The sequence below is a fragment of the Xenopus tropicalis genome, chromosome 4, assembly GCF_000004195.4.
Source record: "Xenopus tropicalis strain Nigerian chromosome 4, UCB_Xtro_10.0, whole genome shotgun sequence".
Classification (NCBI taxonomy): Eukaryota; Metazoa; Chordata; class Amphibia; order Anura; family Pipidae; genus Xenopus; species Xenopus tropicalis.
Window position 1 is genome coordinate 70,841,330 of NC_030680.2, and position 26,517 is coordinate 70,867,846.

Genomic DNA, 26,517 nt, shown 5'->3' on the forward strand with positions numbered 1-26,517 from the left:
TATTTTTATCCTCCAGGCTTATTCAGGACAGTGCCAGGTTTCTTAATCTTTGTCTAAAAGTGATATAGAAAGTAATCACCCTAATACATGCACTAGGCTGAAAATCAGTGATAAATAAATAAGAAGCTCAATAAATATTTCAGTCACCCCAATGTGCTTTATCTCTCATGGTTTATCTCCCCCTATTTAGAAGGAAATGTTATTTCACCTGTCATGTAAAGACATGGTGGCCATTATCTGATGGTGGTTGACCTATTGTAAATTCAGACACGTACCTCTATGTTCTCTTGAAAGTTGTCAGGATTGCCTTTGTTTCACAAATCTCAATTAGTGGGGAGGAAATTGATAAGTCCGTACACTAACACACCCACTTGCTAATTCTTTATAACACCAAGCCACAGAAAGCCAGCATATTTTGTTTTTCTTTTCAAGTCACTACAAATAGCCTGCACAGATAAAATTTGAAACAATAGTTTTCAGCAGAGCTGTCTTTTCCTTTAATAGAATTAAATGCTTTGTTAAATACTCATATTTCAAACCGATCAAAGTCTAATCGATTCACATATTTCCATTCGAGCTAACCAGTGAGATTCTGTTCATCAGGCACCTGTCACATGTACAAGCTTGGATACAAATCATCTAATGAGTGCACAAAATCAATATAGAAATCCAAGCACATAATCAGATATTCTGTTGTCTAATAACTGGATGTAATCCAGAAAACTGTGCAACATATGTATGGGATGCCTTATTACTTGTGCTTTACTCCATGCTCTTGACCAGGTCATATGCCTAAACCTGTTGCCTTTTCTAAAATTGACTTTTAGAAGGGAAACTAAACTGACCCTCAAGTTCTTTTTGACCTAAACAGAACAAAACATCTGCTGGTTGACTCATAAGCTGTTCTTGGCTACATTTAACTGAAACAGAGTCTGTCGTGGATCAGCTCTCCCTCTCTCAGCAGTAGGTGTCACAGGAATAAATAGATGGATTTTTTAAGATGCGGATATCAATTGCCAAGCAAAATGCGTCAACACAAACATTTACAAAAAATGTCTCCTAATTCAGTGCTGGAAAGGAAATCTGTCCAGATGCACAGCAAGGATGCAGCATAAAGCTATAAGTAAAACGGCAGCCTAGTTTTTGACTTGCTGGCTTCGTTTTTGAAGTAGCCATCTGGAATTTGAAACTATTTGCCACCTTCCAAAATGCAGTTCATATTTTGGTGTGTCTGTGTTTCAGCTTAGTGACTAAGTCTGAGTGAACAAATTGCATTCGATATAATGAATAAACACATACCTACATTAAAATAGTATACAGCTCTAGTCACTAAAATCTAAAGTAGTAAATTTAAACAATTGTGTGCTTCTAGTAACAACTGAAGTGAAGCCTGCATCATATCTGCCTAGAGACCTGCAATTGGTTTTAAAAATTGGTTGAAAACCTCCTGGAAGTAATAGGTAATGACATCTGTCCACTGGCAAAGAGTTACATGCTGTGGGTCAGAATGTAGCCCTCATTCTTTGATTCTCCCTATAACATAATATAGGAGAAGAAGAAACCTTTTATATTTTCTCCTAAAAGTGGTGAAAAGTTATATACAGGGATCCCTACAAGACTTCTATATGCCCACCAGTTATGAGGTCAAAGTAAGGAGACAAAAGTGCTATTGCTTTGATTAGACGTGGTAAAATATTTCCCCTTAACACACCTCTACAAGGTATTGGATAATGCAGATCAAAAGTTTATGTTTACTCACTTTCTGACAATGGCAGTGCCTTTCCAAGGTTTATAAAGAGTTAATACTAAAATGAAAACAAGTGGGACAGCTGCTTACTTTGCATCTGTATAAAGAGGCCCCCAAGTGATGCTTAGATTCTGCCTGTAAATAAACAGTAAACAATCAACTTATTTATTCAATATATATTGCAAGCTCTACACCAAAAATTACAGCCTTCTTTTTATAAAAATATACATTTGTATTTTTTGCGATCTTGTTCATATTTTCCCATTCTTTTGTCTTTCGTAGTACTGCACAACTGGAGTAGGGCATACACAACATAAACTGCAACTACAACCAATAAAAGATGTGAAGAAATTTCTGATGGATTTGACAAAAAACGGAAAAAGCAAATAAAAAGTTAGACACAGCAGAAAGTCTAGAATATTAGAACTAAGCTATTGCCCTATGTTGTAAAGTACAACTGATGGCTAAGGTTTTTTGTTTCTCAATTTTAAAAATGAGGTCCTAAAGCTAGGAAAAGCACAGTTAAGCTTGTCTAAAATATCAATTACCAGATAAAAAATCGGAGGAGAGTCTGGTAAAGCATGGGAGTTCAGTTAGAGGGTGAAGTTCATAAGAAGGAACTTTTTGCAGGCATGTGATCTTTAAGGTAATAAGCAATATGATAAACAAGAAATACTTTGAAGAATACAGGCGAATACAGTGGATAGGAGATAAAAAGCAGAGTTGTGGCAAGATTTATACAGGTTGCATAGAGGTAAACTGTATAGAGAATGCAGAGTGGCGTGGTAGTGTATGTATATTTGGTGAGATCTGTAAACCCAGCAGGGATATTTTTGATTGGCCAGAATAGTAACATTATGTCAAGGGATAGATAATTATAAGATTTGCAAGAAATTTGCAGAAAATTGCAATCAACAGTATCTGATGCACAAAGATTGTAATCTCTATAGCCAATATTTCTACTGCATCTCTTAATTTTGTAAATCTATACATATTTATTTATTATTTAATTATAATAGTTGTCCTCCCTGTGTACTTTTCTATACTGTAAAATTGTATAGTGTTGCATATCCTTGTAGTGCTTTATAAATACAGCTATACATACATACACATTATAAAAAAATGAAGTAATTATTGGTGGCATAACTTTAACTATTTCAGAGATGTCCCATAGGCTTAGGTAAAATATGAGCTGTGAAAGAGGAGAACCAAAGATAACCTCAGAGGTACAGTAGCGATGTGAAACAGAATAGATGGCAACTGTAACAGATATTTCTGGAACATGATTACTGTGAGGAAAAAAACACTTGTACGTGGAGATGGCATGTAAGCAGAGGCCCAGGATACTAAAGTTTGTTTTCTTCCGTGAGAATAGATGTACTTGATTTTCATCAAAAGGGTTTGTGCCATAAAATAGTGACAGAAAGATCAGATACAACCAGAGAACACGGCAGTAATAACAGCAAGTTTCACAGTAGAAACACTGGTTCTAAAAATCAGAATAGGACAGTCACCAGGAGCCATAGAGAAATAATATTTTGGGCAAAAGGCAATGATCAACAGTGTCAAAAGCTGCTTGACAGCCTTGAGATCAGATTGTTTTGTAAGTCTCGTTTAGGCTTGAGCTCCCTATTGCAGTACAGGCTTTGTTCAGCACTCCCCTCTGCATTCATAAAATGCTTCAGATATATAAAAACATGTATCTGAACTAGGAATAGGGTCTGTGGAACCAAGACAGTTGCTACAACAAACAGTAAATTTTAGTTCTGTTATGATCATTGCTCAAGGCACAAACACCTTGCAATAAACCCATAAGTATTAAAACAAATTCCCTTCAGATTTAGTCTTATACCTTCCATCACCTCCACAGCTCCCACTTAAAATCATAAAGAAAAACGTATAGTAATCATTTGCACAGATTAATTAGTGTTATTGCTGTGTACAGAAAACTAAACCTAAATAGGAAAGCAAACAGGGTCCTTAAACCCAAATAAGTTTAATCAATAGGTTACTTACAAACTGTAAACTGATCATAACTTTATTTTATGTGAGTTGCTGTTTAAAATGGACATTATAAGGATTTCATATTAAAAGGTTAGTATTTATATCAAATGTAGCCTGCATATTGTTTAATAATGTATGATACTAATAATTCCCAGTTCTCATATTTGTTTTCTCTTTTCAATTTTTAACAGTCATGCCCCTTTTACCCCAAGTTTTACCCAGGTCAGTGTTCGGAATGAAATCCTGACTGTTAGAACCATTTGCTAACAAATCTAAAAAAAAAAATAGGGACTAATTTCTATTTCTTAATTAACTACAACTGCAATAATCTTTCAGAGGAACAAGTAATTGTTCATAATACACACAATTATATTTTGTGGAGGCAGTAAGACTTAAGGCTACGATTATTGGCTTTCGCCTTCTATTTTAGCTCTGTCTTGTATTTAAAGCCGCTAAGGGCTACTAATGGGTTTGTTGTGAAAAATATTGTTTAATTATTGTTGGAGACTTTCACTGTTATGGTCTTTATGTTACCACACAATGTGTCTCTACAGGTTGACTAAAGTTTTACTACAATTGTACTGGTTTAAATAATTTTGGCATAGGAAAGTCTTGAAAATTACACTGAAAACATCCCCTTTGGTTGGACAGTGCATACAAAACAATATTACTTATTTAACAATATATAATGGCACAATGACAGCCTATAGAATCCCTTATAAACATCGTGACCAACTGGCTGCACAAAAAATAACAATACAGTTAATTGGGCACTGTTATTATTAATGGACCATTTAGGTTCAGTGAAATATAATATGTAATTTGTGGTAGTAAGTCTGACCTGGAGGATATCAAAGTCCCACCAATGGTGTATCATGCAGAATTTGCTTACTTATGTATCATAAATGAACACAGCCAATCAGTCATTGTCTCTCTTCATTTTTTATTCATTTACAGGCTTTTGAAGTTGGTGATAAGAACAATATGAATGAGAATAGTATATATATTTATATTACCACAAGAGTAAGGACCACTTCCTAGGAAAAACTGTATACAATACATGAAGATGCTCAATTAATAAAAATAAATAGTTATATGGAGTTTACAACACAACAAATAAGCATATGATTTATGACAAAAGCCTGCAACCTAAATAATCCTTTACACTTGCCATACATTTTGCCATTTAATGTTCCAATATTAAAAGACTGTTATTTAATTAAATGACCACGCAATGGGTGCTAAATAAACAATTGCTGTTGATATGGGAGAAATGGTTCAACAGTTTTATGTATTCATATTACTAAAATTATTTGGCAACATTTCCAGTGAACATGACCTTTGCTTTCATATTTCTCAGCATGGATGAAGAATCATCTAACTTTTCCCAACGCCTTCATCAATCACAAGTACACCTGTTAAAAATGGTTTAAAGTAACATCAGAAACCTTGCTAAAACTAAGAAATTATATATGACCTGTTCACTAAATATTTGTTTATGCATGCAAATAATATTATATAGTGTAGTTTCCTCTCTTACGTTGTGTATACAGAACCACAGTTTGGTACAGTCTTATAAAGCCATAGGAATTTTACATTACTTGTGCCACTTTTATAAAGAACCCCGCAGAGTAAGTTTGCTGCCTGAGGATTTGACCCAGAAGTCACTGCTCTGGCTCCCCCTTCCCTGAAAAAGAACTTTGTGGCCAACCCCTGAGTCATAACCTCTCCCTACAGTATTACATTAATCATTAAATAATTACATTATTCCAACATTTTGATACCTCTGATCACTGGTACCAGTGATTCTGACAGAAAGGGTTCTACAAAAGCAATCTAATATTAAGTAAACAACCATTCCCTTGAGAGATTCCACTACTAAATTCTAATATGTGCTTTAAAATAATTTCAGCTTTCATTTCATGATATCTAGTAATTACAAAGACATATTTAGTAGGAAAGAAAAATGTAATTATAATAATTGGAATTAATTTGTAGTGTTGTGGAAAGCTTGCCTTCTGCTAAACACCCTGTGCTCATTACAGAGTATGTGTTCAGATAAAATGTTAGATGAAGGTTGGTGGCTCCTCAGTTAGAGGTTATAGGAGAAAGTGTAAAGGTCCAGTGATAATCATTTCCTATGCAAAATGGGGTGCCACACTCTTTGGTGAGAATATAAACTCAAAAGGCCTTTTATATAATGCCCCTGTACCTGTCTATGACCAACTGGTCAACCTCAAGCATCAAAAAAAGGGCCATATTACTGTATGTTTCTTCTAAAATAATTAATCAGATACATTAAAGTGAAGAACCGATAAATATCATGTGTGTTTTTCTAATTACTGAAAGTTGGTAGACTACAATGAACAGAACAGTAATAATATAACAATTATCAGAGTCGAACAAAGAGGCGAACACTGCTTAGTGGAAAAGCAGCTTTACTTGCTGTAATGAGATTTTATTCTATTTACATTCTTTAGCAACTTTTTAATTTTTTGTTTAGTACTGTATCTTTAACGTGATAACCAAAAAACTAATAGTTGGATCTGCTACTGTATCTAGTATCTTAATAGTCATTATTAGTTATACTAAGTTATTAGTTTAAGTTATTAGTTCTTTTTATTAGTTATTATTAGTTATTTTAAAAATAGGCACAATTAGCTCATTTGGTTCCCAGCATATCACATCGGGGCCACACAGACCAATCAGGAGAGAACCGTATTTCACAACTGGGCAGTGTTTGCCAGATGAGATTTCCAACCTTTATACTGAATATCTAACCAAGTTCTGATCAGATATTGGCTAGGGATATTATTATTTTAGACCCATACACAGCCAATATTGTCTTGTTTCTGCACAGTCATGCCAAGCCAGTTGAAGGCAGCACACTCATGCCAAGTCATTCATACTGTATATGAATAGCCCCCTAAGCCTAAGGCATGATATTGTATGATATTATTAAATATGTGTCCTAATAGAAATATAAGTGGTATAAGTGGTAAAATGTAAAATACCCTGTTAGCCTGGTAGCTGTAAACATTGTATAATTTAATATTAATTAAAGAAATAATAAAAGGAACTAAGTTTGCCCAGGAGCAGTAACCCATAGCAACCAATTAGCAGGTAGCATTTACTGGTCACCTGTTTAAAAGCAATTGGTTGCTATGTGTTACTGCTCCTGGGCAAACTTAGTGCCTTTTATTATTTCTTCAATTAATATTAAATTATATATATGTTTACAGCTAACAGGGTACATATAATGAAAATGTTTTACGGTTCTAATACAGCATAAATGTTAGGATTTGAAAATTACATCAAATATTTTTCAGCAGCCTGTGAATATTTGTTGGGTCTTGTAGTTCTGTAACAGCTGTAATGCCAAAGGGCTCCTGTTGCATGGCCTAGGCAGCCTAATGTACAAGCCTGTCTTCATATGGTTTTTCTCTCATGTTAGTATTAGGGAGAGCAAGAAACAACAGGGACTAGGAGATAATGCTGCTCTTGGAAATGATCACAGAAGGTACAGTAGTTAAGAGATATGTCTTCTTGATAAATGGATGAAGCTAAATATTTTTCAAAGGATTCCAAGACCACCCTATAAGTAATTGTGTTATTACATACACATTTTACAAGGTTAACTTCAATGAACCTGACATCGGTGGAACCCAAAATAACCCATTCAAGAGAAAAGTAAGAAATAATTGCTGTTTTCTCTCTCTTTTTTCCTTCACTTATATTGCTATAATGATTTTGCATAACAGATTGAACAAAGTGCTGTTGTGACAGGTGGTAGAATTCAGCTAGTAAGCACAGAGACAGGGTTCAATTTAGTTTGTGAATCCTTTAATTGTTGTGCAGCTAATTAAAGAAGGTTCTTTACACTCGCAAGTGTTTACCGTTGCTAGTATGCATACATGAAAAATTAAATTGTGCCTTCAAGGGCTGAGAGCTATAGAAAAATCATAGCTGAAGCTGCAACATGCTTACAAACCCCAAATAGCTGCTTTTCACAATTGGAATTTGTAAAACTTTTTGCTAAGCAAATATAGAGCTAATTAGAAGTGTTCGTTGGACCAATTAACATTTAAATAAATAAGCCATATTGCACATTTCACAGTCTTTATTTAATGATGCTCCCTTACGCAGTGGAAAAAAATTCCTTTAAGTACAAAAAAAGTCATAAAACGAATGTGGAAAAAACAATACAACAGTCTATCCTACCCCCCCCCCCCCCCACATGCTTTTCTTTTTTTATCCTTGCCTTGAAGTCTACAGTAAAATGCTAAGTCCTGTTATTGGAATACAAAGAAGAACGTCATCTTGTCAAGTTGTCTTTCCATGACTTTGAATCACAACAGGAAGAGCATATTTGATTACTATTTAATCTGCTCTGTAGTTCTGTGAGTTTACTAATGAGTGACAGTTTATAAACAGATAACCATGGACATTTCTAACATCTACCTTAAATATCAACATATAACAACCATCATAATTTATCATTTTGCTCAGAATTATGATTAGCATTACAGCATTTCTGTACCTCTGAACTCTTTCCTATTCAATTTATGTTTCAATTTTGATATTCTGTTATTTGCTGTTTTATGTGTGTTTAATTATAAATAGTGTGGTGTCATATAAACATATGCATGCAGTACATACAAGCATTATTAGAATATAGCTGATGTTATCCAGGCATGCTGGCAGGTGTGTGGCTTTAATCTATCTTTGCAGTAACTTACAATGCAAATTTTATTTTATTATTTGTCTGTGAAAGGGGTGCCCCAAGTGTGATCTGTGGATCACAAGAGGGTGGTGCTTGCATACCAGTGGGCAGAGCTTGGGTTTCTGACCAATGAGTTATAATTAGGGTACAATGAAGGGAGGGTTTAACTAATTAAGTAGTATGGGGCCCTATGATTCTTAACAGCAGCCCTGCCTACATCCAGTCAATCCAATAATCAGAAAGTAAATTGATTTTGGCACTATGGAGCAGATATCAAAGTCTTATCTTATAATCCTGTAGGTTAAAAACTGGCCAGTTGGGTCCATATGCCAATTTGATAATTTGTTTAGAATTTGTTTAACCAAACCAGCTAAAGGAACAATATTTACAGAATTAATGCTTTCCAGAAAGGTTGCTCACTATTTGGTCAAGACAGGACATATAGTTATAAATGGTTTTGTGTGATTTGTAATTTGGGTACAATTTGTATAGGCACCTAAGCACATTCTTGGTAACATAGCAGGCATATGGTTGAAGAAAACTGAACCAAGGAAGTTTGCATCCTAAATGGTTGTCATATCCAAATAACACCAGCGACCCCATATCTTGTCAAATTTGGTAAGGTGAGCTTCTGGTGTCATTGGTAAGTTAGAATAGAGGGATTTCACAATTGACTACTTGCTTCCAGGTCATAATAGATGGTGGTGAGGTACCCTGTCACAGAGTAATATTAGAGTCTGTGGTAAAACCATAGTTTAATTCCATTCAGAAACCCTAGGAGCCAAGTGGCAGGAGCAATTACTATAGGAAACTCTAACCAAAGAAGCCAATGTCCAGAAGTTAAAGAAGAGGCAGGACGATATATGAAAAAAATATGCTGCGGCTTCACCACATTTAGGATGGAGATCACCTGATTTCAGTTACATTGCTTTAAGTCTACTGGGGGTTATATACAGATGGTGAAAAGTTTTAAATTGCACCAATCTATCTAGATGGCCTGGGCATAACATCAATGGTGCATACTCACACAAGTGTTTTAAAAAGTCAATAGTTTAGTGATTTTCTTCCTTGTTGAATCGGTAAACACATACACTGTTATAGGACCTGTGAGTGTGGATCAGCATTAGATGCCAAATTTATCAATATTGTACTATTGTAATGGCTATTTCATCTCATTACTAAATGCACTCTTGTCATCACTAAACAACTAGGTAAATATGTGATGTATCCTCTGTCACATCAATTATATTAATTCATATATATAGGTTTTCCTTAAAGTGCCTCCACCATGTGCACCATAGAAGCCCATTTCTACTTCTTACTAAATCAACATGTTCATTAAAAAAGAAATATGTTTAAATCACTGCAGATCTCTTAGATGGAGTTTCCACTGCCCTATATCCTATTATCTTAGCTTATGCTTTGAATCTACACAGAAATACATCCCCAAACCATCTGTTAAAGCTATCAGATGTAGAAGGTAAGTATGAGGAACCTGTTTGTGAATGCACAAAACAGCCTACAACCACCAAGGCCAGCCAATAACTGACTCACTATGATCTCGTCCATCACATAACCCACATGTCCATGTTCCCCCTGAAATCCATAGTATATAACAAGAAGGCTACTTTTTAAAAGGCTTACTATTGATAATTTGCTTTGGATTACCAGACCTGGTATTCCAGGTGGTATTATACCTCAACCCCAAAACAAACATATTTTTCTCCATGCCAGATGAACAAGCTGTGAAAGCCAGACATAACTATGTCACGACATGCGCACCAAACAGCTTTTGCAAAGAAATGACACTACACATAACAAATTTAGCCTAAGAACCAAATTCCACAATTGTTTTAACCAGTTTCGGGTTATATGTGTGAGTGAGGACACACGTTTGCCAACCTACCTCCTATATCCTTGATTGTGGCAAACTTTTGAAGCATCCCTGTTACCCAGTTGTCTTGCTTTTCACATGCTGCAACCTACTTCTCTCTTTTTTTGCTCATTGCACATTAAAAAGGCACTTTTGCTATCTGCTACATGAATAGGTTAAATCTCAACAGAAATTGAACAGTACACAATTCCCACTTTAGGTGAACATTACCTACAATATGTCTAATTTCATAGCTTCCAGACTGGAGGCTTTGACATAACAATATTTTTAGAAAAAAACATGTCTGGAATCTGTTGTTTATAAAGAGTTGCTCATATTAAGTGTAAGTCAAGCAGAAAACTAATTGAGCTGAAGGAATATCTTTGAAGTCAATCAACGCATTATCTGCATGTCATTTACTGGCCCTATTTTTATCACATATGGAGGATTCTGTCTGCATGAAAAAAAAAAACTTTAGCTCACAGTAACCGAGAAAAAAAAAATTAAAAAAACTATCATCATGATTAAAATATGCAACATTCTCATGATATATATAGGAGGGGAATGAAATTAATTGAGTTTCTGGTGCTACATCAATAATCTTATGTTTTAATATATAAGTATTAATGCAGCATAGCAGTACTAATATAAGCAGTTATTAAATTACACTAGGTGATCCTTTTAATACATGGCCACAGGTAATAGAGGTTAAAGTGGAACAGCGAATGATAAACCTGTTAAGTTGTTATCATTATGGCAAGTCAAACTATTAACCATGTGTATACATTTTGTCCAGTAGTAGCCTCTCTGCATAAAAACACTGGATATTCCAGCCTATAGAAACATTACAGAGGTAATTTCCAAACTGAAAGGCAAGGTGCAATGAACAGGCACAATCCAACATTTTTGCACTTTGCACCTAGTCTTCCTTTCTAAATAAAATACTGCAGGTCTCTGTGTTCTTAGAGCCCTTAGGCAGAGTTGGACTGGGATGGTTGGGGCCCACTGGGGCTGCCATCTCAGGGGCCTGTCACTGCATACCTATAGCTTTCTCCTTCTGCCATAATCAGGGGGTAGGGATGAGCACTCAGGGTTCTATAAGAGCAAGCCTGAGTCATAAGGGTCCTGGGTCTGATCCTACCCTTAGGAGTCATATAATATTCTAAGACCCTGGGCAGAAGTGCATGAGCACTAAGTTAGGTGACGGGTAGGGGACAGGATTTGGGACAGTCTACATGCTTCAGCACTCCCACCCCTCAGGAATACAGCCCTGCTGATTGCAAGCAACAATGTATTAATGGCCACAGATCTTTGTGCAGATTGCACCCATTTTTTTTCTTTTTGAACCCTACCTTCCAGTTCATAAATTACCCCTTTTATGTTTGTAAAGGCAGACATTATCAAGTCCTTTAACAATAATATGTATCTGCTCTGAGCATGTTAACTTAGCAAAATCAACAAAATTCCAGATCAAAAAAATATGACCAATTCACCATATTTTAAGCAAGTTTTAAGTTCCCTTAAGGATTTAATGTTAAACATACAGCATGCAAGTGCAATGTATTATTTGAAGTCATACATGAGAAACAATAGCAACACCACCTCTAGCACTGATACATGACTCCAGGCATTAAATACCATTAGTTACCAGTACAAGGCTTCTTTCAATAAAGAATGTATGAGTCAGTCAGCTATACTGAATCCAGAGTCTCCTTGTGCACGTCTCTAAAAAGCAAATATACAATAATTTTGCTATTGTTACCTATAAAGAGATTTTACATTTACTTTGGGTGAAGAGAGCAATATTGCAGCCTCAATTTACAGGTAAATATGTATACATGTATATAGGAATATTCATGCTATTAAGGAACATTCCTTGAGAATTTCCTTTAATGCTTAAAATATGAGCCTTACATATGAATCTTACATGCCTTTTGAACTTAGCAAATGTAACCCTTATATTTAAGGGCCATGTCAATTAATATGTTATTGAACCAGTTAAGCTTAAAGAAAAACGATACCCCTAAAAATTGCAGGTGTATAAAAATATATTGCATTAACATCCCAAATAAAAAAACTGCTTCATCAAAATAAACCATTGTCAAAAAAATATAATTTTTTTTTTTGTTTGTCATTTTAAGTACTAAAAGCCGCCCCTAGCTCATGCGGTTTACACGCGAACCAAGGGCGCACATGCATGCTATGTTACATAAGCCAATGAGTGGACAGAGCTTTGTCTTTTACTTTACTTTTACTTCCTGCTACAAAGCTGCATTATTTCCTGTCAGGGAGCGCACAGACCATCACAAAATGGTGGTTGAAGGATTCTTTAATAAAAAACCATTATTATTTTAAAAGTGAACAGAAGTTACATAGCCTATTATTGGACACAGTCCAGTAATCCATAGCAACTAGCCAGAGGTTTGCGTCACATATTCTCATTGCACTAGAAAAGCACATTAAATCTGCTACAGGTAACTGGACTCCTGCAAACTTTACCCTTATTTTACATAACCCCCATTAAATGAAAAAAACAAGCTTTGGCCTTTAAGAATCCTGATCAAGGTTTAATTATCACTGCTTTAATGCATAAAGTAGGAGTGCTTACTTTTATAGCATTACTATTTCTTTATATATATATATAAATATATATATAAATATATAATAATAATAATAAAAAGAATATATATATATATACTCAAACAGATTTTCTATACGGACACACCAACATGGCATATGCATTCATGCAGAGAGGGATAAATCCAGTCATTCCAAGCACATAAATTATTCTTTTCAAAACTGAAATCTCATAGAGAGACTGTAAATAGGTCCTGTAAGAGGGAGGTCTGCTTTAAATAAACTGGCATTCAGTCTGAAATATTCCCAAACTGCTTTTACTGGTAGCTGTTTTTAAAGCATAACACTCCCTGAATCTGCAGCTTTCTGCTTTGAAGAATTTGCATTTGAATGTTTATGTGCCATGGGATTTAGTAAACAGAATAAAATACCTTCTTGGTATTGTTTTGTTTTGCAACTTTACTGCTGAGCAGATAGCATTAATGTATATCTTTTTTTTACAGAAGGGAATCAGCTGCTTTATGGTTTTTGCTTTCTTCTAACACTTGTTTTGGTTTGTTAATTAACCCATTTAAGGTATGGCTGGCCTTGGCAGATCCAAAGGTTCTTCTTATCTGAGCTTGTGTGGAACACTCCACTCAGTATTTAAATTGATGCCCAATTCAAGCTTTAGGGCTCTGGCACAAGGGGAGATTAGTCGCCCGCGACAAATCTCCCTGTTCGCGGGCGACTAATCTCCCCGAAAAACAATCCCTCCCCGAAAAGCCATTTCCTCTCAAGGCAACTCCAGCGATTTCACTGAAATCGCGCCGCCGCATATGCCATCCCACCGGCGATTTACATTTTCACCGGTGGGATGGCTTTTCGGGGAGATTAGTCGCCCGTGAACAGGGAGATTTGTTGTGGGCGACTAATCTCTCCGTGTGCCAGAGCCCTTATGTGGGTTGCATTGTGGGAAAAAATATAACTTTTTAAAGAACAATTGTTTTACTCTTCAGCCTATATTATTGGATTTCATGGGAAGGGCAATTTTGGATACAATGGTGTCTGTGATCTTAGGTAAAATACCGATGCTACCAAAGCACTCACAATCTGCCCATGTGGCATTATTGACAATAAAATACAAACCTTAGCTTAATGAATGAAAAACACTCCATCTCTGTAAGAAATGGAGCTGTTATTTGCTCAAATCATCTGAAACATTATCCATTAGGGATGCACAGAATCCACTTTTTTTTGGATTCGGCCGAAACACAAATTCTTTGTGAGAGATTCGGCCAAAGACCGAACCAAATCCGAACCCTAATTTGCAAAATTAGGCAACGGAAGGGTTCGCGGGGAGAAAGATTTTCAACTTCCGTGTTTACATTACAATAAGACATGTGTAAGGATTCGGATTCGGTTAGGCCAGGAGCATGGATTCGACCAATCCGAGTCCTCATACTCTTATGTCCTTTAAAGATATATGGAAAACAGAATATGCTCTTAAACAGTGTGTTTAATCAATAATGATAATCAAAATGAAAGTCATTTGTAAATAAAATCAACACAATAGCTGTCAAAAGTCAATCAAAAGTTATAACCATACTTAACACAAGTCTTAGAATTTAGTAGTTGTTCAATTTGTCCTACATATATTCTGCATGGAACAATCACTACAGAGTATATTATCAGATAATTGCACTAAACTAATTTGGGGCCATGGGTACCCGGTCATTTTGTTAGATTAAAGCATGAAAGTGGAGGCTGAGCAAATAAATTTGTGTTATAAAATAGGTTCCGCAGAAGGTGAGAGCAAATGTATTTATGTGACAAAATATCACCCAAATTCACTGAATTTTTCATTCCCCCCTCCCTCCTCATGGTATGTAATTGTGTAGCCTGTGTGGGCACGGGCATTAGGTCCCCCATTCTGGCGCATACAAAACAAGAATTTGGGGCGATACAAAATGTGCCTTAACACAAAATGGCACCTGACAGCTTGCTGTGACTGTAAATCCCACTGAAAGAAATAAATGTAAATAGTTTATATAGTGTAAGTATTGTTTATTTTGCATAACTAACATGGTAGAAAAGGATTTGGAATAAGGGTGAAAGGTTCCCTTTAAACCAAATGTATATCCTTTACATACATATTTTCCATGGTGAGTATGTAAGTCAGAATCTATATTTAAGGCACTGTTCTGTCTTTTCCCTCCCCTTACTAGTTGATTCAGCCATGGCTGCTGAAGCTTATTACAAACACTGAGCTCATATTGGTGCCAACAAACAATGCCACTTAATTAACCCTCTGGCAGAGTACAGAGAAGTATATGAATTGGTACTCCCCATCTACATGCCTGAGTACATCATCTGTGTCATACATTCTGTCATTCACTGCAATGGATACAAATGCTGCTCCCCTAGTAATGTCTCCTAGACAACAATAAAGGTTAACCAGAACCTTTGGCTAAGTCCCCTCCTCTTATTCTATGTTGCTATGAAGGAAAGGGTTCCTTTGTCTCCGTTTATAAAACAGTTGCAATGACAGTAATTTAAAACCAGTAATTAGACAAAACTTAAGCTAACATACTTCATTTTTACCAATAGTAATTAATATTGGATGAAATCAAATTATTTGATATGAATTTGTCTTTGTTTCTTATTTTATTTAACTATTTTACACTTAAAAAATGTTAGTTTTTACCTAAAACAGTAAACTCAAAGATTCAGACCGCATCCTATAAACAGGGGTATCACAACTTCTGCTTAGATTTGTTAGTGGTTTGCCAGCTTAATGGTATCCTGCCATCTCCCCAACTCCCACATAGCTGCAATAGAGTGCTATACACCAGCCCCCAATGGCCATGACAGGGTAGGCTTATGATATTCAAATGGATGACAAAAGAGGCACTGGACATATTCCATCTCCTGGTTAACACTTTTTAAATAGCAGTTACATTTATAAATGAATTTAAAATAAATCACATTTATTTTTTAGAAAGTGGCATAGCAGTAAATACAGTAAGAAAAACAGAACAGAATAACTGAAATACTAAACATTTTTTCGAGTTTGTGAATTCGAGTTTATTTTTCTAAATCGAATAAACACGCATATTGAATGCTCGCTTATTTATTAATGATGAAAACTAATTTGAATAAAAAAACTTGAATACCTCTAATTTTCTAGCTTACAAACTCAAATAAAACTCGAAAACTGGAATATCTCGAAATGAAAAAATGCCTTGACTTTGCCTAGAACAACTCCCATTGACTTCAAAAGAAACTTGCAAGCTTTTACATGGCAAAGTTTTAGGGTTTTTTGCACTTAATTAATACCAGACATTCAAGTTTTTAAACAATAACTCGAATTTGAGTCTTTTAGTAAATAAAAACCTCAAATCATGAAAAAAATCTTGAACGTTGATAAGTCATCCCCTGTGTGTGGTGTTATAGAAGTAAAACTAAAAAGCCATATCCTATGCAGTTGCATCTGAAACAATAATTATTGCATTATTGTTCTATACCTTGTGCTGAAATAAGAATTCAATACAAAGTAAATAGTGCAGCACCTCTGGGTGTAGGCAGTCCTACACTTAACACCTTCCATAGGTAAGAATATGGCACTAATGCACGTTATGAACCCTGATGCTCCATAGTCTGAAAAGCTAGAGGGTGTTCTAGGGGTTGAATACATGCTACCCACCAACTGCCGCCTCTAAATGGAGTGCTGCTGAATGCAGGCAGTACTGCATTCAGTGAAAGGTGCATCCCTTTACAGACAGGTTCATTGTCTCCTAGTATAATTGGCCCTACTGTGTGTGAATGTGTGTTAAAAAAAACAGTATTACTATTATTATTAATGCCCTAATGCTGCAAATTTCCGTATTTTGCCATCACCAGATTTTTCCAGGACACTGCAATTAAATTTCTCTTGCAAATTTTAAACGCAGTCCAAAAAACACCTATTAACTTCAAAAAATGACTTCAAATGACTTCAGTGTATTTTGCATGAAAAAAAGCCCATAGACTTTAATGCATTTTGCATATTTTTTTATAGGTTTACCCAAAACTTTATTCAAATTAAACAGAAAGTGTCAGACAGAACATGAAATGATATAGTTTTTAGAATCATGAACCAAATTAATGAAGAATAAGTACGTTTGTATGGGAAAACATGTAAACTTGTTAAAAATCAGTAGTTCTGTAAATCAGAGTTCTGTAGTGGTCATTATTAGTATTGGCTGAAAAGGTAAATAAAAAAAATAAAATTCATGGAAGACAGAAAAGAACTGTCATGTTATAAGATGTTTTAAATATTCTTTTTAGTCTTGTGTGTAATGGCCTTTAATAACACCATGAATGTAAACCCATACAATAACACTGCTTTACAATATTCTGAGTGGGAGATCTGTTGTTATAGAAACTATTAGAAAACTAAAGCCACAGAGCCAAAAACATTATTGTAAAAAGTTTGTAAGCAGGTAGATCAGACTTGGCTAAGACAAGTTAAATTGGCTGCTTAAAGAACTGCATACAAAAGAGTTCCTGTTAATTATTATTTAGGTAACACTGTACCCCATTTTGTAACATACAACAATATTAGAAGTCACACAAGAGTTATATGACCATCTATACAGTTTAGATATGTGAATGTATAGATAGTTGTGTTTATGTGTGGGATACGTGTGTAGTGGGACTTACTTGGAGGGGTGAACTTGAATGACTTTTGTACATTGTAACCCAAGACCCACGAATAATATTTAAATCCTGTTTCCATTTTGGCACTAAAACCTTTGCTTTCTAAGTAGCTTATCTGTTATCTGTTATACAAATGTGGCATATACAGCACTACTGGACCCATGAGTCCCATGGGGCACACCCATGTCTACACAGCAGATTATATGTACTAATTATTAAAGCTTCTTATCTAACAACACAGTTTTTAGCACCGCAGGGTAACACTTCCGCTACAAGACCTGCTAAACTACTGCCCTTTTGTAAACAAGAACAAATTAACCTTGAAACCCCTCAGTAAGATTGGAATCATCTAGAGATGTTGCATCACTTCAGCAACAATGTAGCAAAGGATACCCTTAAGGGGAAAATGGAATATCCTGCCCGCAATGTCCAGCTTTAGGACCTGGGCAGTGATTTAGAAACAAGTTGAATCATTTTTAGATTTGTGGATTTTTCAGTTTAAATTAAGCCATGCCAAAATTGCCTTATCTGTTTGCTGCTGTTTCATAATAAAACTTTGTTTGAAGGCTATCCAGCCCATTGGGATTAATCTACATATTATACTTTTATTGCAGTTAAGAATATCACTGGTAACAACACAATTAACCAAATGGCATCCACCACAGTTGAATCTAATTATTCAGTCCTTTCTTTATGAAGACAAACCATAGGCTGTGTATTGCCCATGGAATAATAAGATATTGTGAGTGTATTAATGGAATTTAGAATCACAATATTCTTAGATCAGCAAGAAAGAAGGTGATGACCCATAGGCAGTACCCTAGTGGTATCTCTTTTTATATCTGCTGTGCCCCTCGAATCTCTGCGGACTGTGCACTTGTTTATAGATCATCCCTATCATGGGCTGGCACATCTTTTCCTCGGCATCTGATTAAGTTAACAATGTGCTGCTATTTGCATGCAGATTTGCCAGGGCTTTCTCTACAGCTGCTCCCAAAGACTTGGTCTTTCTCTGTAATGCGATAGCGCAGCAGTCTGTAAATGCAATCTTTGTCAAAACCAGGTGTGCTCTTGATTTCGTTCCCATTCGTTCCAAGCAATTTTTCATTCTTCTAACATTTAGAAGGCTCTATTGTAGCTACATCTGGAGCTAAAGCTCACTTAATAATTATATACATTTATGAAAGCAAAGATATATTATCAGGATCCCAATATTTTCTGTTCATATCACCTTTCCTTAATTTGCATTTGTAAAGAGTCGTTGTGCATTAGTATTAAAAATCTATAATAAAGTCTAACGTTCCATTAATCAAAGCCTTTTTTACAGCTGTGAATGCATGAATTCATTTTAGATAAATAAAAGCCTTAAATAAAACAGCCTGATTTTCATGTCTAGAATGTGGAAATATGCAGAGATGAATGGCCCTTTACGGACCCTTTTTAAGTGTAGATTTGTCATTTATTTCATACGTTTAACCCTTTAGCAATACAAATAAACATAAAGTAGCTGGTTTACTGGACAAAAAATATCTGAAGGGTACCAAGAGTGGCTAAAAGTCCTATCACTTTGTCTGCTAGGGATATGGGACATTGCCAAAAGCAACTCCACCTCTCTGTCTCTGTCTAAATTGGGGATCTTCTTTAGGAAATAATCATGCATAAGCATTATGTTTGGTTCAAGCAAGTATAATAACCCCATTTAAAAAAAAAATATAAACTGAAAATTTATTTTTTACTGGAGCACTTACCATGCTATAGACAGCAAAAATCATAAACAGTTAGCAACTAACCTTTCACTTTTTGGTCCCGCATCCCTCAACCAGGCAGGACTTTAAATAAGAGACTGAAGAGAAAGAGGACAAGGCCTGAATGGAAATATAAGAGGTGAAACATAATAAATATATAGCCTCACATGTAATTTGTAAGCCATATTAACACAAGATTGTGAGAGATAAAGCAAAAATGAAATGTGACTAAAAGCTTCTTATTTGATCTACACTGCCCTAAAAGTTAGTTATGGTCCAGTAACAAAAATTGATACCTTATCTACATTTATTTGTATCAGGAATATAATTATTAGCTGAGGGCAACAGGATAAGGTTTTATCACTGTAGGCATGAGAGGAGCTAAGCGTAACATTTGACCCTTGTTTTTCACTGCATCCACACTGAAAGCCATGTAAATCTGCAATGCAATGGTCCCTACAGGATATTGCATTGGATGCTTTGTTGCTAAAAATGGGTTTATTTATACAAATTATATTACAGTTTAATAAACAAATGCCATTTAGTACAATGTAAAAGCAGTTAAATGCATGTAAAACCTCTTTTCTCATCCAGTGGCCTTTTGAAGTAGTTTCTATCTGTTATTGCGAACATTTAACTTAAGACTTTGAAGAGGTCACTCTTGCTCTCTAGTATTTCATTTTTGTTGCTACAGTCACCGTATTTACTATATAGAACTGTTAGCAACAGATTTTTCGAGCAACATTACAACATTATAACAGCCATCATAAATGTATGTTGCTTCCTTGTTCTGCCCAAATAGAAAATAATGACAATTTATAAGTGAATCATTTTATAAGACAAGGCTGGTGTTAAAAAAGGGCTCTTTTGTACTGTTATTGCAGTGTATTCTAGTTCACATGAGCCAAAAGCTTTGAATCTGCTTATTGATCATTTAAAACATTACATCTTTTAAAAGAGAACTGTACATGCAATTTCACATACACTTAATCTATAAGAGATACAATCAAGTAAATAGAAGAAGCTGAACTATAATAATCTGATGGACTGATAAGAGCCTGTTCTTTCTCCTCAGTGCTGTAGGGGACAGCAAAGAATTGCAAAGCACTAACCAAAACTACAAAATGTGCTGAAAGGGTTAATTGTAACTTACATTGCCTCTGCATATAGGTTTTGCATAGCCTGTCATTTTGGACCAACTTGGACCAAATCTCCGACAGTCCTCTGACTAGCGTACTTTAATAGATGTTCTTACACAGCAGCTAGCTGTATTAATGGGCTTATTTTCAAGTGTATGCAGTGTTTTGACAATGCTTTTTTCCCCACTTATTATTGTCCTCGATAACCATACAAAGCAAATCTACAGCTTGAAAAATGTCCAGAATTACCATTTCTCAATGCATATTTTGACAAAACTTAAGTCAGATTTATAAAAGCACAGAAAGTGATTTACATTTCGTTTATGTCTATATATATTTTTAGGAACATTACAATTTATTTTACAGGAACACCAAAGTGGTCAAGTTAAACTGTGTTGCTTTTAAAAAATACATTTATAAAATCATAATGGGTTTAGTTTTTTTCTTAGGTGCAAGACTGACATGACAAGTAACAGGATTGCTTGAGTGTACTTATACAGTGGCTGGCGATCTGCAGCAATAAAGATATTATTCTTGTCTTGGTGTTATCTATATAGAAATGTTATACCCACAATTTTCCCTTTTGTATACAATAACTTTTGTATTAAGGTAGGAGTAGGAGTTTCAACATATTACCAGTACCAGTTGCCTACAGGCAATAATGCTTTTAGAGCAATATGTAAAACAAAATAATGTTACAATACTTCACATATCACCACATTAAGGCCAGCTACACAAAAAAATAATTCACAGTTAAGAGGTGTAATAGATTTTGGCATGTACAGAGCAGGTGTAATATGTTGGCATAGAATGAGGTGTTTAACTAGGAGAAATTCAAGATTTGGTTGAGGATTCGGCTAAATCTGGATATTGCTGGATTTGGCTGAATCTTTTGTGTTTAGCTGAACAGAATGTGAATCCTTAAAGTAATGTTCCTTTCCAGCTCTGGAAACATGTAAGTGATACATTTTTTGTTTACATGATGCAATTTTTTTCCTACCACTCAAATTTTAACATGTAAATGATGGTTTAGATTTGCTTTGGTATTCAGCCAAATCTGTGCATCCTTCGAAACCCCTTCAAACCGGAAGTCATCACTGCCTATATGTGTTCCCTTGGGTTAAACAGGTCTTTACGGTGTAAAATAATGGCTTCATTTTCTGCATTTGTCAGGAATTAAAAAAAAAAAAAACACACATTGTAAATAGAGCTATTAGCTCTTTGTAATGTAATTCACACTATTAGGAAGCAAGATGTTAATTGATGTGTAAGGACTACAACAGAGATGACTAAATATGCCATTACTTTACATGCCTTTGTAGTCATTTTTAGGTGTAAAACAATTTATACCCCTTTATAAAGCTAGGCAGCTTCTTCTACACTTGGCTTGTCCAATTTTGACAAAGCGTGGATTGACGTAGCACCTCATAGCAGACAAAAGAGATTGATTGCTCAAAGAAGTTGAACCCATTTTGACAGATTTGACACATTGATCAAAAGCAGTAAATGCGTTAATAAATATCGCAATTTGTTAAACACGGTCAGGAAAGTGTTAATAACTGGGGATAAATATAGATCTGATACAAATCCCAGTGGACTCCTCAGTTCGATAGTCAATAAACCAGCCCCTAAGACTGGATATTAATGCAGATCTTGATACATTTTTTATATCTAATAAATAGCCACAGAAAAATCATCAGTGTGTTGGGTGTAAAATACAATAATTATTTTAATTGTTTTTAAGTAGCATAGCTTGTGCTATGACTATTTTTCTATCAAAATCAATATTACATTTTTCACACCATCTGTGTTTAATAAATTCAACTGAAAGACTGCCCCCAATTAACAATGTTATTCCTGAACTTTTGAACTGTTTTGTTAGCATAAGATTCTTATACTTTAATTCTTTATAGAAACTGCGTTTTGTAACTCTGTCGCTGGGAAAGCAATAGAACAGAAAAGGCATTTAGCTCTCTGTTTTGTAACATAAGCTAATGCTGGGTTTAACAGCTTGGCAGAACTATCCAGCAAATTATAACCATAATATAATGATAGTTAACGTACCCCTACTGACCTTTATAGGAAATGGGACATTTCTATTTACATTAAAACAATATATTATTAAAAAAAATGATTTACATCTAAAAAGTTCCAGGAGTTTTGGTTTGGTTGCACAGAGAAGTATATTTCCTTGCAGGGCTATTTCAGGCAAGTCTGCCACCCCCATAGCTAAACATATCCCTCTAGGGCACCCATTTACACCCTTCAAGCAAGATGGAGGGGTTGGAGGGTAGGGCTGCAAATACAGAGAGGTATCTTGCACATGTAAGCAACTTCATGGCCAAAATAGAAAGTATGTCTTGTAAATTGCATATGCTGTAACTAGGGTTGCCACCTGGCTGGTATTTTCCCAGCCTAGCATAAAAGGTTGCTTTATGCCAATATTAGTAATAGGAAAAAAAAATTTCAGAAAAGGTGGCAACCATAGCTGTAACTTCTCCTCTGGTAGTTATTTACCACCTCCCTAGGATGGCTGTCTGTGGACCTTACTCAGGTGAAATATACAGTGGGGAAAATATTACAAAAGGTGTTACTAGGTTCGTTTGAAGCATGTTGTGCTGTGCAGTGCTACTAAACGGACCAGTTCTAAATACAAGACTCTCCCAGTGGATTTCTTCTAGTATTCCATTATGCACACACTTATACTTGTGTAATAGTGAGTAACTCTACTGAGGATTTTTACATCACACAGTGGTTCTTAAAAGTTATACATTTCAATTTGAAGTATTCGCAGTTGCAGAAAGTTATAGTATTACATTTGGATATAAGGGAATCCTTCCAGTGTATAAACCTAATTTAATGAAAACTTCTTTAGTTTTAACAAAAAGCTTGTGTAGTAAAAATCTAAACTATCACAGTGAAATGGAAAGAAATCTGCAGACAGAGCAGGGTAACAAAAGTCCATGAACACAAATAATGTTGGCCCACCTGCCATCAAAGTTTTACCTGGTCTGCTAGTAGCATGTGAAAAGAGAATCACCCAGGGTGGCTTAAAGAATTTGTCACTATCTCTGGAGTTAGTCTCTTCTTCTCTACAGCTTCTGCCTCAAAGGCAGCTTATTTTAATCTAAATGTGTGCAAGTGCAATGATTATGCCAACATCCAGGGTGTTAATGTAAAGATCAACAATGGGGTATTTTAATCGTGATGATCTGAAGCTTGGCCCACACACACACGTCAGTGGCAAAGCTAACTCTAGGGACTTAAAAAAAAACACAAAAAAAGAATGTGTGTTTACAGCTGTACAGTACACCAATACAGATTATATGTTTTCAGTGTTGCGGCCACAACAGAATGCTAATTAGCATACTAGAGTGATGAGAGCGGCTGTAAGGGCCTTATTGTTCCATTATTTCATGCAGACCAGCTGCCTTTGTTTATGTCACTTATCCTCTGGTGCCTCAGGTTTGTGCTCCAAAAATACTATTCCAATACAACGTTAATATTTTAAAAACACGGAGGTGGCACGTTGTCATTTTTCTTTGTGTGTGTCCGCCTCAAACTGCAGAAATGCTAAGCTGTCCTCGTTCTGTATTTAGAAATAATTTAGCAGCCACATTGAGACGCTGGCTGAATTCTAACATAATGGCTGCTGACTTGAACCAAGCAAAATGCATAACTATCCTGACATCACTTATGAGATTTAGATTGGTCAGTTAATGGAAGTCTTTACAAGGATCAATACCATAACAGCTTCTTGAAATGAACGTGATTTTTTTTTCCTCTTCTCTTTTTTTAACACAGACCAGAACAATAAGTACAGACCTGGGCTAGATTACAATGAAACTAAAATAACTAGGATATTTAAAGAGTCTCTATAGGTCACCCATTTTAAAATCCAGCATTGGTGTTTTCTGATTGTGGTGTCCTCAGATTCCCAGTCTTTATTTAATTTTTCTGTGTGCGCGCGCATTTCGCCTTTGTTGTTTCATATGTTATTTGGATAAAATGTACTCACTTGACATTACTGATTGCTGCAATATAAATGTTATAATGAAAAACAAGTTCATTTGTTTATGTATATTAATGCTGAACAGAGGTAATATTGACATCTGTTAGGCAGATTTCTGTAACTCGGTACAAACGCAGCAATCCTCATCATTTGGCCAGATCTCTGAAAGCTTGGAAGAATCCTTTACTGGTAAATATGCTACTTATAAACTATTCAGTTCTGTTTCAGATTTCTGCAGTCATATTTTGCACCTCCACAGTTATATTTGCGTGCTGCTTTATATTTGAGAGCCACAGTGAAATTTTAGTAGGGCGTAAGCATAATGACAACACTTATAAAAAGCTGGTAAATAAGGTTATAAATTCTAAACATTTAAAATGGTTTACCCCTTATCTGTTGCTCTATACATAAAATTTTGTAGCAGATATTCACAACGCTGCATAATCAAGCAAGTTGGTATTCATGTGTATAAATAAGTGTATATAGGAAAAAAGTTTGGTTATGGGCTCTGACAATGTCGGGCACCACAGAAAAGTGGAAAACTAGGGTGTGGGGGTATAGTAGACCAAGATGGCTACACAAACACTTTATATTAGTGATGCTCAAGCTGAAGTCCTTTAGCTGTTGCTAAACTGCAACTCTCAATATCCACTTATAGCCAAAAGCTTTCAAGGGAAGGATACTGGAAGTAAAAGGCTGGGTAATCCTAACTCCACATATTTTGTTTTGGCTCAGGCCCCATCACTTCTAAGGGTGAAGACAAATGGAGCTACTAGTAGCAGCTACTTGTTCTGGCTACTAGAATGCACAATGCTGATCATTTACTGATAATTGTCTCTCTTTTATCAGAGGCAATTCTCAGTATTGTCTATGGAAAGGTATTTTCTGGAGTTAAGTAGCCATGAAAAAGTAGCTGCTACTAGTAGCTCAGATTTTCTTGAAAAAGCAGCAAGTTAAGACAACAATTTCTTTTCCTATCAAGGGCTGATTCAGATATTGATTGGGAAACTCTGGCAATAGCTGAACCAGCCAGTCTTTTCCCTATTAGTCTGTATAGGCCTCCATGTGATATGATTGTTTGTCTTGGGGCCAAAGGATCAGACAAACCTGATTTTACCCACCAGTTGAGTGGCCAAGCAATGGTCTAAATGAAGACATAATAGTGACCATGATAACCTAAACTGTGTAGTAATAATAATAAGTGTTCTGTGATTTTATTTGTGGGCTTAGTAGTGGTTTAGATATGATGAGACTTGGCATGGTAACTTGAATGACTACTATACTACGAAAAGTTTACTGAGAAGGAAAGCTCATAAAACTGTGGGTAAGTCACATGTCCAGCAAAAATTAAAGTCATCATTTGAATCTGCTATTATATATTTGGAAGTAGTTGCTCAAACACTGTGGGTTATAATGCCTAAAATACCCTTCATTGCCCACTATGATTATTGTCTAATCAGTGTGTCACCAAGAGTTTTATGGTGATTGTCATAGGTAGTGCAAGACAATATAAGGTTCAATAACCTTAAATGTTACTAAAGATCAGGAAACCCCCCAAAAATATTTCACTGCCATTTTCCTAAATGACGGTGTTCCTACTAAAGGAATGATGCTTAATCTAGGAAAGTCCAGGTCTCAAGCATTCCAGAAAATCTACCAAATTATACCTGTACCAAAACAAGATAAGCTTGCTATGAGTTGCTGGTTTATCTCTATTTTGCCTGCAGCAGCTCCAAATTAAAATGTACAACAGTACAGATTGTACCTGTAACTCATTTAACAGATGAATTAAACTCATGGAAAAGTCTCCAGAGGGTCTATGTATGAATAATATAACTATCAAATCAATTGTTCTATTTTTAAGTCTTTTTTCAAGTTTTCTATTCCATCATTATGATTTTAGAGAAAAGGCAGGGTCATACACACAACATAATATATGTGTATTCAAACCTTGAAAAAACCTTGAAAACTAATATAATTACCACTCAATATGTTGTAGCAATCCATATCCAAACAA

The 26,517-nt window shown here is 35.4% G+C and overlaps 1 protein-coding gene across 6 annotated transcripts in view; it reads right to left on the reverse strand.

Annotated features, from left to right (window-relative positions):
• Positions 1-26,517, reverse strand: part of znf536 (zinc finger protein 536) — a 242,912-nt gene that overhangs the window by 75,865 nt on the left and 140,530 nt on the right. For 4 of the 6 annotated variants that reach the window (XM_031900813.1, XM_012962268.3, XM_031900814.1 and 1 more), the window contains one exon: positions 19,395-19,469. The exons of 1 other annotated variant lie outside the window; for it this stretch is intronic. In XM_031900813.1, the coding sequence (XP_031756673.1) occupies positions 19,395-19,416 (22 nt within the window). In that variant the 5' untranslated portion in view covers positions 19,417-19,469. Of the gene's footprint in view, positions 1-1,837; positions 1,883-19,394; positions 19,470-26,517 lie in introns of those variants that run through there. One more of the 6 variants, XM_031900815.1, reaches the window with a different exon arrangement.